This window comes from Drosophila mauritiana, chromosome 3R, assembly GCF_004382145.1.
Source record: "Drosophila mauritiana strain mau12 chromosome 3R, ASM438214v1, whole genome shotgun sequence".
NCBI classification, from domain to species: Eukaryota; Metazoa; Arthropoda; class Insecta; order Diptera; family Drosophilidae; genus Drosophila; species Drosophila mauritiana.
In genome coordinates, this window is record NC_046670.1 from 22760904 (window position 1) to 22774356 (window position 13453).

A 13453-nucleotide genomic window follows, 5' to 3' on the forward strand; every position below is an offset into this window, starting at 1 on the left:
ACCAGATTAAATATATCCCTTTTTTCGGCATCCCGTCCACGCTGCGGATGCTTTATTTATGCCATGAATAAATGCAAATTTCCCAACGCCACAGCAGATTTTGCAACATATGAGCAAAGAAAAGCGGATGGCAGCGCTGTGGGCAGGGTGTAGGGGCATCGGAAAAGAGACTCCGCAGCGTGTCCTTTGCATAATAATAACTTGTAAATGTCATGTAGCGTAACCGTGTCCTCTATCAAAAAAAAAAAAAACGAGGGGAAAAAATGCCGGAGTGGTGGAGTACTCCATTTGGGATCGTGTGCCGTATGCGAATTAGCATTTAATATGGGACATAGGGCCATGAACATTAACATTGCTAATACGCCCGAGTGTCTTCAAAAGGGAACTGGCCAGCCAAGGCGGCTAACTCAGTGCAAGGCACAAGGAAACTGCAACAAGTTGAAGGAAAAAGAAAAAGTCTAAATAGCAATCAACCGAAGCAGAAATGTAAACATTTCACTTGCCCTCTGTTTGCTATCTTCATGGAATCAGGCGATTAGTTTAACTTCCCAACCTTTGCAATCCATCGCACGCCACTAATTGACCGGAAACGAGAAAAATTGATTTATTTGCTTGGGCATTGGGCCGTCTCGGTCTCATTACTGTGATAAAGGCCAGGCACATAATCAAGGGCAATTGACTGTTTGAAAAGCGATTTCCGTAAGCCAAGAATTTTATAAATTTGTCCAAGCCTTGATACAAATCGAAGACCTGAGTAAAGAGAGGCCTATAATAAATTAAATAAAATTTAGTAAACAGTACTAGAGTTTAGTAGCCATATTCATTATTCATACGATTATTAGATTCTTTTCTGAATATAGAATTCTTCGGAAACACAATGAACACAAATTTGTTAGTTGGCATAGTTTATGAATTTGCATCATTTGCTTAGCCAGCAATCGTCTAACAACGAAATTCCAATCAACTTTCGTTTCCAATTTTTGGTTGCCATTAAATCGGAAATAAGGCGAACTTTAATTATTTATGGGCCTGACGGAGTCTCGTCCACTGAATGGCATAAAACGGCAAATTTGCTGGCCAGCAACAACTTACTCTAGCCAGATTCATTGGGCCATTTTTCGCATTGGCAAGCGCTTTTGGCCCAAAGACAGCGAGCCACTTGTGTGCGATACGTTTGCCACAAAGACAGAAACGAATCTCTGAAAGGAAGGGAGAAGACAGTCATATACGTAGAGCCATTTGAAAACTATTACGCCCAGGAGATTCATTCAAGTAGTGCGGCATTTATAACTCAAATGTTGCCCAAGTAACAAAAAGCCTAAAAACTCGAGCACAACGGCAGGAGTTGAACTGTGGAGAAGGATTTCCAGAAAGCCAGTTAGTGATGAGAAACGAATTAGATTAGTATACTATGTATTCCTTCATGGAAGGGCTATATAAAAATAGTGTACAGACAATTTAAAAATATTACATATATGTAGTTAAACATATTTTAAAATAGTTTATAGCTGGCTAAATGAGTGATAGTTTCTCCCTGTAAATGTTGAAACACTAGAAAAACTTTGCCATCTCTGTTGAAGGGTATGGGAATAACGAACTATGGCAGGAATATGAAGAAACTGTGGATACATTCGAGCCAATGGCGAAAACGGCAACACAGAACGGCATTCTCTGTGCTTGCTTTTTATTAGAATGCGTCCATGGAGACGTGGGCGCCAGCCATTGTCTGGCAGCCTCCTCCATGAATCCCTATCGCCTTCAGAACGAGTGTATATATTGTATAATATATATTGTGCCTGTGCAGCTCGCTATACATTTCTTAGCACGTAGTTATCTATGCCAGCAACTGGAACAACAATGCCACTTGAAGCAACAATAAAAAGTTTGTTGAATACAGATACTCGTATATGTGGACAACTCCCTATGCCGCCATGAAAAAATAAAAGAGAAATAAAATATAAACTTTCTACACCTAACTGGCAAAACATGTAGGTATAGCAATCTAGTTTGTAATGTAAAGCTGCTTACTAACTACGTTTATATTTTAAATACATTTTGTGGCACATATTTCAAACATTTATTCGCACTTTTTAGTCTAGTTTGTGGCATTTAATTGGGCATTATCTTTATTATTATTAAAACTCTCTCTAGGATGAGGATTTACACTACTTCCGGTTTCCAACTCTCGACGACCGCGCTAACAAATCGATTACAGTTAGGCGGCAAGGTTAACTTCCTGGACTTAACTATTGGTTCGTTCTTCTTTAAACAACGCAGCATGTTGTGAATACTTTTTTCGGCATTAGTCGCGTTAATAGTGTCGGGTGTCGTACCGTTAGACCCCAGGACTCCACACAACAAGAGCAGGATCAAAAAGTGTGTTCCGTGCATCTTTGCAACTTGGTGAATGCTAACGATTGTTAACTTTTGTAGTTGCTTTAAATACCATGAGATCAAATCGTAAACTGGCATAACAAATTGGATTGGTTAAACTAAAAGACGTTATAGATATTCGAGATGGTTTACTACAGTAGCGATTATATAATATAACATATGACCAACACATATTTCTCTACTGATTCGGATCTATCGACCGATTATCGATCAATAACAAGACACTTATATTTCATATCTCCAATTTATTCCAGATATAATATATATTTCAACCCTTGATAAATGCTTTTTAATATATATTAATTGGAGGATAAAATAATTAACTTGGACACAAATTAAACGATAACAAATAAATAAAAAAAATAATAAGTTCACATTTTATAGAATCCTTTATTCTTTTTCTCACAACATATCATGTTGTTTAATTAATATTTATTACATTATGATTCACATTCGAGTCAGAATCTTTTTGGGCCATAGCAAAGCCAAGAAGCAGCAAAAAATAACCCGCAAGGAACTTCATGTCGATCAGAAGAGAATAGAAATAAAACACAGACTCTGTATTTATATTGTTTATAAGCCAAGTGTTGCATAAGCCAAGCGAATCGATTAATTCTTTTAAACGGTGGCCGATTTTATTATCGTTAAATCATTTTTCTTTTCTTGGTAAAAAAAATCGCCAAATCTTTTGAAAATTAGTTTTGGTTAATTTTGTTTTGATACATTTGGTTTTGGAACATTTGGCTTTGGTACCTTTCGTTTTTGTATCAGCGCTTTTTGAAACATATGCTTTTTTAGCATAAAATATATATATTTATATATATATATTAAAAATATTATTAAATGAAATTAGGCAAAGACATCGGATGTACTGTCAGATTGTGACGCTTTGTAAAAGCCATGACCCTTAATAGGTTTTGCCCAAACAAAGCTTCAAACAAAAGGTCTATGAAAAAACTGGCAAATTCTTGGATACTAATAGAGATTTAATATTTCAAGCTTAAAATAAAATAAATAGGCAATTGCTATTACATGCAAACAATTAAGTAAATGTTTTATTGAATTCTGTGCCTGCAAATATCAAAAGATCATTTACTTTGAGGCGCTGGGACTATTGATGTGGATCACATTCTTGTTTTCGTTGGTGTTCGGATCCGCGGATTGGGCGAAAGCCACAGCGGCAAACAACAGAATAGCTCCAGCGGTGATCTTCATGTCGGCCAGTTGGGATTGAAAGTAATGACAAGTTAGGTGAGTGCTCTTCTTATAAGGACGGGGTTGCGTAAGCGATACTAATCTAAATGCCAAACAAGTTTAAATTAATTGCACGATGAAAGAAGAGGAAGTGGAACTAATTCCTTAAAACTGAGACATAATACACCGAATCAAATTTAAATTACACTTGATTCCATTTGTCAATCTAACATACTTTTATATAAGCTGAACTTATAAGCTGATAGAAATCTTACTTGATTTCATAAAATTAGTATTAGTCTTTCGGAAACATTTTTAAAAAGCACGCCAATGAAAATTAATAAGCCGAAGATATATGTTTCTGCTTAAATTTAAATTCATAATTACCACTGTTTCAAAACGATCTGGTTACTATCTACTATAGTTTTCAATGACTTGTGATAACAATAGTCAGCGTATACAGTTTAAATAAAAGCATCATTTTTTCAACAATATTAAGAAACTTAAATGGAATTTACTGAACCGAAGATACATTTTTTAGTTTGAATTAAATTTCATAATCACATCTGTTTAAAAAGGATCTAAGAAAGCAGTGGCCTAGTTACTATCTTCTATAGTTTCCCATGTCTGGTCGTGGTTTCAAAAGTCAGTGTATGTAGTTTGATATAGTAGTACACACTTTAATAAACATATATTATGATTAGCGATCCATTTTATTAGAAGAAAATAAGCTGTGACTCATAATATTTATCTTTCGGCGGGAGCATCTGCGACGCCTGCTTCAGGAGCAGCAGGAGCTGCGGCAGGAGGTGCGGCAGCAGCTGCGGCAGGTGCAGCTCCAGGCTTCTTACCGATGACGATGACGTTGTGATTTGTATTCTGGCTCTTTTGGCCGCTAACCACAGCCAGAACAACCAGCAAAGTGACGAAAAGAGCTAGGAACTTCATGTCGACCAGTTGGAAGTCAATTTGAAAGCAATGAGGAAATGCAAGACCGCTTATATAGGCAAAAAAAGATCGCCAAGTGAAACAAATCTTCACATTCGGCACGCTTGACCTTATTATACGTGGTTCATTCGAGGAAAATAATCAACAATTCATATAAATGCATATATCTTCAAATTTTAATTCTGATTTGCGTGTGTTTGATTAAGCTATTATATAAAATTGTGTCATTAAGTGGAATTTAATCAAGAAGCCAAAATAAGCCCAAAAATATCATATAAAATATTTTATTTCTAGCATATTGCTGTTAAAATCACAATTTCGTGTGTGAAGTGAAACTAATTTGGCTGTTAGTAAACCGTAAGTTACAAAATTGAAGTACAGTCTAAAATTCTCATAATGAAAGTGTCACGAACTTTAATCGTTGTAGGTTCTCTGCTCCTGATTATCAGCATCGTATTGACCTACAAATGGATAACATACAATCATGCTTACCCAAAGGAACAAACAGAACTAACGAATTCAACGAAGAAAGCAAACACTCTTCCAAAAAATCCAATCGATGGCAAGGCTAAGAATAAAAACCATGTGCATTCCTTAGCCAAAAATGCAGCCAAGTCGGTGGCCAACCAACCAAAGTTCAAATCGGACAAGCTTTTTAAGAGAATTCCAGTCATACCCCTGCTCGATGTACTAAATGCCAAAAAGCAGCCAAGTCGTGGACAAAGTATATTCTTCCATGAAACTTCGAATTTCAGGCGGATAGAAAAGAACGCCGTGGTCCAATTGACGGCACGTGAGGCCTGTGCCATTGAATCGGCTGCCCTTCACAATCCAGGCCTCACTGTATTTGTACTTTTCGCCGGCGCCACTCATCGTCCATTAAGTGGAGATCCGCTGATCAGGGCTTTGCATAACTACAAGAACATAAGACTGAGGCATCTCAATTTGTGGCGCTATGCAGCCGGAACTCCCATCGCAAAATGGCTAAAAAGCGGAAAACTATTCAAATCGAAATTTCTTTTTCCACACGTCTCGGATCTTCTGCGTTATGTTACCCTATACAAGTACGGCGGTCTTTACCTGGATCTCGATGTCGTGGTTCAGCAGAACCTGGAGAAGATGCCACCGAACTTCACGGGTGCTGAGAGCAACATATCTTTGGCCTGTGGAGTCATGAAGATGTCCCCCGGCGGTCTGGGCCACAAGATTGCCACCATGTGTCTGCGGGATCTGGAGGCTAACTACAATGCGAATAAGTGGGGCACCAATGGACCCGGGGTCATAACACGAGTGGCCAAAAAGCAGTGCAACACAGATAATATCAAGTCAGTGATTAACAATCCCAAACGCTGCAATGGCTTCAAGATCTTTGATGCAAATGCATTCTATGCCATTTCCTGGCGTCAGTGGAAGGATTTCTTTGAGCCCAACAGACTCAACGTAACCATGAAAAGAATATCCAAATCTCCAGTGATTCATGTTTGGAACAAATTCTCAAAGGGATGGAAACTGAAAACGAAGGCCAACTGTGCCTACACCAAACTGGCCAAAACTCACTGTCCCAGGTCATTTGCAGCAGCGGGGGAATATTTTTGATTAATTCTAAGCTTCATTAAGTTAGGAATAAGTTTCGATTTAATACCGCCTAAGTTAAGTCTAAAAGCAATGTATCTTCTTTTAATATATAGTAGAAATTATCATATTGATACCATAGTAAATTTCTCAAATGAAGAAGACTAATTGAAATAGCTTTTAAAGAGAAAATCGGATCAGCCAAGCGGAGAGGAATCTGAATCTGCTTAAAATGTAATAAAGCGAATTATATTTTTGATTCATACTCAGGGTAACTAATTGTCTGTTGAAATATTTATGATAAATTCCGAGGGCCATTCAAAATTCTTCACTCATTTTTGTTGTCATAGCGCCATGAAGAACTAATTAATTGTTTCCAAATAAAGCCAAAGTAAATAGCCGGAGGCAATTTCAGACAGAGCATTATTAGCATTTTCGAGGATATCTGGCGGCGCTTTCAAGTTTTGAATAAATATTTTCGCATCATTAAATTTAAGCTTTATTTATGCACAGCGCAATTTTCCAATTTATTTATACCTTAGGTACATATATATATATATAGATTCAAAACATTTTAGAGGCCAGTGGACTGTGGATTGGGCAAACAGAAGTGTAGGCAACTAATGCCCGAATTTATGGTGACTTTTGGCACTGCCTGCAACAGCTGCTCCACATTATGGGGTGTCACCCAAAACTCCAATCCAACCAGCCAAAAATGCAAGAAAAAAACAAACTAAAATGGAGAAAAAGGACCAAAGCTCACATATGGGTCTCATGCTCAGTTTTATCTGCTGCACTGCACGCGGCACATTTGCATATTTCGTGCACAGGAGGAGCTGCGTTTTTATTTTTATTTCATTTTTATTAATGCGAAAAATGTAATTTCAAGCATTTGCAACTGCAGCGCTCCCTTGGAGCCACACGACAGTCAGCCCAAAAACAAAATACAAAAAAAAATTGGCATGTGAAAAATTGCACAACATTTTGGAAAAGGCAAGGAATCCCATTCATTTACAACTCGTTGACTGGGCAAATCTCACAACTCTTTGAATTTAAAGTCGGCTAGTTTCAGTTTGATAAAATGAATGGCTACATTTTTCAATCTCTTAATAAAATAAAAATAAAATTTATTTGTTTTTATATACATTTACATTTAATATGTAAATGGTTTTTAGCATATAAATGCTTATAATTGGATGCACCAGCCAGCATCTATTTAATTGTTTTAAAAATACGACAACACAAGCATAAACGGGTTATTTTACCCTTTTAATTCTGTAATGTCTCGGGAAATCCCAGGTTTGCACTTTTATTCATAACAATTACTAAAGCAATCAAAACACTTGATTAGATTTTTCCCTTTTAGTCTCGGACTCTTAACTTCTCGCCTGTGTTACATCCACAGGGTCAACATGTAATTTGGCTCAGTTACTTCATTTGCATTTGTCACGCTCGTTAGTCCTACGGAATTCCCAACGGGAAGTACGTAGTTTTCGATATCCAATGACAGTCACGTGACCGGAATTCCTCACTGGGCCAAAACAAAAACTAGCGCCGAGTGAAGTTCAAGTAATGCTTACTAAGCTGAAAAGTTCTGTTCTCGCCGTAATGCAGGCATAGAAATGTATTTTTTTTTTAAGTAACGCAGAAGCGACAACATCACAGGACTTGGGACTCTTGGTCCTTGAGCTCATAAATAAATATAAAAATTATTGTAATAGTTTTCAGGCTTCTGGTTGTACTTGGCAGCCGGGCAGAGTATAAACACCCAAGGAAAGCATTCTGGGCTGCAATCTTTTGGCTTTGCCTAAGCTCTGGAAATGGGATAAAGCGAAAGTCTGACTTGCTCTTGATCACAAAAAGGACTTCGTGGCGGAAAGATGATTTAAAGTGAAGTGAAGGAGAAAATAACAAGAAATAAATCTCTTGAAACATAAATAAAATGAATACCTAAAGAAATGCAGCTACCACTATTGTTTTAGAATTTAAAATAAGGTACACTGAAGGAAAAACAACTTATAAAGGTATAATATTTGTTTGCATTATTAAGCTATTACATTTTTTTGACAAATATCTGCGAACGCACACCTTTATATTGTGCACCGGAAAACACTCTAAAATTTAAACGAAACTTGCAAAGGAGTTGATTAAATTCCAACAATGATTGCACAGCGAAATGAACGCTGTGGCACATTGAAATTTTACGAATGAGCGCCTCGGAATGCAGCACGTATTTGCATTATGATTATTATCGTGGCGGTGGCCACACTCACAACAATACCGGCAGAAGAAAAGCGGGTAGCGCGAAAATATAAAGCCAAATATTATTTTTCTTTTTTTTTTTGCATTCTGCGGCAGCACAAGGAAGTGGCCAAAAGCGCACTTTTCATAATCTCTTGCAGTTTATGGTCGGCAGCGGGAAACAAGCAGGCAGCCAGCTGAAAACTCAAATGAATAGCAAATTGCGGCACACGCTTATTCGCGCAATGCCACAAAGGCTTTTCCGAATATTATCCCACACCCCAGCCGACTAACCCCAACCGTTCCTGGTTTTCCCTGCGGAAACAGCTGTTTCCTTTATACAGACACGACCCCCGTAGCCCCAGATCCCAACCCCCCCAGCCAACCCAGAAATCCCAAGAAGATGCTGCAAAATTATTATTACATTTTATGCCAATTCAGCGCATTTTCCATGTGCATTTCTGAACTCGAACGCGAGGAAAACTGACGAAAACTTAAGTTTCCCCTGGCTTAATAAGCCACCGACCTGGGCCAAATATGGAAGCCACAAATTTTAAGCCACGCCACAGAGTATGCCATAAAAATGCCATAAAAATGACCCCCGACTTCGCGACTGCTTGTTTGTCGGCTGCACAGGAAGTTAATATTTTTGCAATTTTGCCTGCCTTTAAATTAAAAGACACACCGAATGGGTTGCCATTCAAAACATCAAATACTCTATAGTTAATATATCAATATCTTATCATTATATCTTTAGTTCATATACCATATAACAATTGATGAACAATAGAGCAGTAAAATGAATAGAATTATTTATTAAATTTATTTCCTGTACATTCCGTGTTTCTTAACCACTTTAACCCCAGACAGGGTAGATGCGAAACAAAGTAGTAAAAATGGGAACCCAGGCCCGCGAAAGCCATGAAATGTTCGTCCAGAGGAAAATAAATGAGCTACGTTCATGAAACTTAAAGTTGGAGGCAGTGCGATGCGATGGAAAGTCGACTTTCCGCTAATTTTGTATGCAGCCCACACAAATCTTGTCATTATTAAAGGCCATGGCTGCGAACTCAACCTCAACTGGACTTTGAGGCCGAGGTGGTGTCTGCTTTTTGCTCGTTTGATTTGCTCCATTAATTTTGAGCGGAGTTGCTTTGGCCAGGAAAAAGTTCGGTGACAACAAAAGTGGGATCTCGTTGGGCCCGTTGATTTGTGTGGCGCTTTTCTGGGTGATTAAGTCATTCATCAGGCGGCGGCGACAGACTAAGAGGCCATTTTCCTAACGCGGTTTTCTAATGAAGCGTTATGCCGAATAATTAGAGGCTTTCCTCAATCCCTCATGGCTTATCTGGCCGCCAATATTTCCACTCACTTCTTGCAATTAAAAAGTTTCGCCTTTGTCATGGTTACGCAATAAATTTCTGCGCGGCGTATGCGTAATAAGCATTCAATGATCGACCTCACAGAGCAGACCTAAGACCATTTAATTGGTATTAATTATGATTCTGGACGCAGAGCCAGGCTGTTGCCGTGCAACCTGCTGGGAAATGGGGTGGTTGGCATTGATTCGATGGAGAATTAGCTTAACACTCGGGATATATAGTATAAGCTTAAGTATATATTCAAACATATTCGATATTACAAAATCAGAGAGGTTCTAAAAGCTTTTCATTCATTAAATTGATTTCTTTTAAGAAGACATATCTTTGTAAAATATTCTGAAAATATATCCCCCCTTTCTCTGAGTGCACTTGGGGATGGCGGGTGTCATAGGATCTGTGAAGGTCATCGCTAAGTAGTTTAGTTCTGCCATTGGCATGCTCAGCAGTGCAAATGCCTTGATAAACGTTGCAATTTTATAGCTCACAGCATATTTATTTCGCAGGAACTTAATACAATGAAGACGGCGACTTCTTTGTTGGCTTCCCCCATTTTGCTTCTCAGCTCGCATTGTTTCACTTGCCAAGTCTTTCAGCTGCTTTGTAAGCAAATTTGCTTATTTATTTGTTAAACTTGAAATCCCTACCGTGGAAGGGATGCCTTAAGATGAAATACTATCGACTCTACAAAACTCTCAAGTGTTGCAAATTAAGTTTACAAATTGTAGCCCAGGGGTTGGTTTTATCACGATTGCAATTAAAAGAATATCTAGTGGCTAGGAGAAATCTCTTAATCAAAGTAGTCTTTTATAGAACACATTTTGATTTATAATTGAATTTCAAACATAAATTAAGTATTTAGTTGTATCTAGTTTAGAGCACCAAAAGAAAATAACTAAGCTAACTGAAAATGTAATAAAATATCTATTCAACAAAATTTTCGTCGTTGTACCTGACCATCTTGGCCAATTGTATCTCAGCACTGTATGGCCAAGGATAATGCCACGTAGCATGTCTGTAGTTGCACTTAGATGGGGAACATGTCCTTTATGCCACTTTACACCCATGCAGGTGTGAAGTATTAATTTCCAAGTTGCCTGCTGTTTTATTTTTGCAACACTTTTTGTTGACAGTTTGTTGACACTTTGTTGCCTTGTTTGTTTTAGTTTGTATCGAGGCTAGTTCTGCGTTGTCCATCTCGCTTTCATTATTAATACGACAAATGCCTTTTGTGTTCCGCACACACATACCTAGAAATTCAAGCCAAGTTGCTTCGCTTTGTTGCCGTGTTAGTGTCAGAAATTATTCTTGTTGACACATAAAAATTGTTTAACCCTTTTTTTCGTGGCATGAAAAATGACAGCAAATGATAAAATGCTTTCGTACGTGAGTGTGAGAGTGAGGCATTTGGCCAAAACATTTCCCAGACATTGATGTATTTGGGTCAGATGCTGGGCGGATATTTTCCGTACGCTCAAAAGGGGAATCTACCACGAAAAATACTCAAGATATATGTATATACACTTTCCGGCTCATTAACAGCGCTAAATTTGCATAGTTAATTGCTTTTTAATTGTTGTGTTTGGAATTTTCAATTCTTTTTTGGGGCGAATTCGTTGTTTAAGCCGTGCACGTTTTATGGCACAAAATTTCTTGAATTTATTTTCATTTTATGGTGGGCTGCGGCCCATTAGGCAAATAGAGTTAGCAGCTGGGCTAATGAAGCATAGTTTTGAGATTTGCCACGCCCCCACGCAGCCCCCGCCCACTCAGACGGACTGCAATTAGCCTGCCGGCAATAGCTGAATTTTTATTTCACCCTCTGTTTTGTTTTTTTTTTTTTGCAGCACTTTCTATTTTTTGTTCTCGGTTGCCTTTTGCGGTCATTAAAACGAATGGCAGCTCGGCGATCCGCTGGCTTTAAAAATTCCACATCTGGCCTCGGGTCGAATGAACCGTCCAACCGACCGACCGGATACGGATATATCATTTGACCAACAAGCCAAAAAACAAACTCACACACAAGCCCCAAAAAAAAGTCGAAAAAAGCGCCCCAGTAACCCAAAGTTTGGTTGTCTTGCATGCGGTCACAAAAGAGCAGTAAATTAAAATTTACTCGACATGAAATTGAAGCGGCACAGAGCTGCTCCTTGCCACGCTTTCCATGCATTTTCTACATACCGATACATTTTCCCGTGGAAATTCATTCAATATGCAGTTGCCACTGAAATATCAGGGCACAGGTCTTAATGCATTCAAATTTTTGCGGAAGATATACATTTATATACATATAAATACAAGCTATAATCAAGTTTTACAAATGGTAGTGAACCATTAATTTCTGATGAAAGTGGCAAGTTAAATTAATTACCTGATGACATGCGAAGCTTTTTTATTGCAAGATTATAATGGGCTGTTAAGCACCCTGGAGGGGAATAAATATTGCATTTACTATAAAATAAATACAAAAAAAATATTATTTTAATTCCCAGCTGTGCTTGAAAAAGCAATCAGAAAATATGTTTGCTTAAAATTTCTTTTGAATTAATTACAGTTGCAAAATTTTAACTTTATATAAGCTTAGGATTTTGCGAAATTTGTGTGGTCCCTCGCGATTTTTCAATGGTCGCCTGTAGTCCTTTGAAGCCAACTTGGCATACTGCACTTCATTTGGTTCCGTCTCCTGTTTGTTTTGCATGGGTTTGGCCTGTGGCTGAGAGCACGAGGGGTCTCGTATTTTACGTGGCCAAAGTTGTACGTTCCCAACCAACTGACATGCAGATTTGGCTAAAAAAAAAAAAAAAAAGAGCAGGCCACTTTGCAGTCGGCACGCGTGCACAGATTAAACGGCGGAGAGGAGAAAAAAAAACAGGGAAATGGCCTGCAGCAGCGGTCAAACAAACAATTTTAAAGAGCTCCAATCAATTATCAAGTTGAGTCCACTCTGCTTTTACCACAATTTGCCGTTAAGCGACAATTTCCGCAGCGATTATTCAATGTCAACTAAAAAGTTGCAAAAACGTTCGAAAAACCAGCAAAAGCAATTAAAAGCAGCTGCTGCCCGGCCACGCCCCGTTTCCGCTAAGCCCCCCGCCCAGAAAAGTTCATGTTTATTTTATGTGGCAAAATATGTTTTCTTTTTGGGAGTAATATTTATGTAAGCCCTGCTGCAGTTTATTTGTCAAGCCGGACATGCAGATGTCGGGGGATTAGATGGATTTATCGCACTGTGACAAATATGCGGTGTAAATCATTGAGCTGAATGCTTCTACAGGCTGCCCCACACGTGTTAAATTTAACGCAAGAAAAGGTGCATTAAATATGCAAGAGTGCAGCATAAAAACGAAAGTATTATTGGCTTTGTCGCAAAAATATGGTTAAATTCATGTGAAAAGTGCTTTTCACATTTGAATAACCTTTAACATATTTTATACATGATGCATGTATTATTTAAGTTTCCATGCAACTTTAAACTTGATTACTCAAAGTATTATTTACATTTATAAGAGAATTGTTTTAAGGGAATACGAGATATCCAACTAGGCAAAAGCGCTGAACCTAATTAATTAAACTCTATCGTGTGTCAGCTAATTTATTTTATATTACATCGCGTTATTTGAAATGCATTTGAGCACAAATCCAAATATGTATTAATTCGCTGCCTGTTACTAAAGGCCCGACTTAATTAGCTGCAGCTTTTCGCAAGCGCATAATTATGAACCAGC

General features: G+C 38.1%; 5 protein-coding genes across 5 annotated transcripts; 1 reads left to right on the forward strand and 4 right to left on the reverse strand.

Moving 5' to 3' along the window:
• Positions 1-2037: 2037 nt before the first annotated feature.
• Positions 2038-2472, reverse strand: LOC117144370 (accessory gland-specific peptide 57Dc). Its single transcript, XM_033309493.1, has one exon. The coding sequence runs from the start codon at positions 2470-2472 to the stop codon at positions 2161-2163; it is 312 nt and encodes a 103-aa protein (XP_033165384.1). The 3' UTR covers positions 2038-2160.
• A 292-nt stretch (positions 2473-2764) lies between these two features.
• LOC117145317 lies at positions 2765-2923 on the reverse strand. The gene has a single exon (XM_033310912.1). The coding sequence runs from the start codon at positions 2915-2917 to the stop codon at positions 2816-2818; it is 102 nt and encodes a 33-aa protein (XP_033166803.1). The 5' UTR covers positions 2918-2923; the 3' UTR covers positions 2765-2815.
• Positions 2924-3422: 499 nt separating this feature from the next.
• On the reverse strand, positions 3423-3637 carry LOC117143750 (accessory gland-specific peptide 57Db). The gene has a single exon (XM_033308563.1). It carries the CDS (start codon positions 3607-3609, stop codon positions 3487-3489), a length of 123 nt encoding a protein of 40 aa, XP_033164454.1. The 5' UTR covers positions 3610-3637; the 3' UTR covers positions 3423-3486.
• A 607-nt stretch (positions 3638-4244) lies between these two features.
• Positions 4245-4559, reverse strand: LOC117143751 (accessory gland-specific peptide 57Da). The gene has a single exon (XM_033308564.1). It carries the CDS (start codon positions 4534-4536, stop codon positions 4336-4338), a length of 201 nt encoding a protein of 66 aa, XP_033164455.1. The 5' UTR covers positions 4537-4559; the 3' UTR covers positions 4245-4335.
• Positions 4560-4932: 373 nt separating this feature from the next.
• On the forward strand, positions 4933-6232 carry LOC117144099 (lactosylceramide 4-alpha-galactosyltransferase). Its single transcript, XM_033309115.1, has one exon. It carries the CDS (start codon positions 4933-4935, stop codon positions 6130-6132), a length of 1200 nt encoding a protein of 399 aa, XP_033165006.1. The 3' UTR covers positions 6133-6232.
• Positions 6233-13453: the final 7221 nt, after the last annotated feature.

Excerpts from the sequence above, each read along its gene's own strand:
- LOC117143750 (XM_033308563.1), bottom strand. The coding sequence starts at position 3,609 with ATGAAGATCACCGCTGGAGCTATTCTGTTGTTTGCCGCTGTGGCTTTC.
- LOC117145317 (XM_033310912.1), bottom strand. The coding sequence starts at position 2,917 with ATGAAGTTCCTTGCGGGTTATTTTTTGCTGCTTCTTGGCTTTGCTATG.
- LOC117144370 (XM_033309493.1), bottom strand. The coding sequence starts at position 2,472 with ATGCCAGTTTACGATTTGATCTCATGGTATTTAAAGCAACTACAAAAG.
- LOC117143751 (XM_033308564.1), bottom strand. The coding sequence starts at position 4,536 with ATGAAGTTCCTAGCTCTTTTCGTCACTTTGCTGGTTGTTCTGGCTGTG.
- LOC117144099 (XM_033309115.1), top strand. The coding sequence starts at position 4,933 with ATGAAAGTGTCACGAACTTTAATCGTTGTAGGTTCTCTGCTCCTGATT.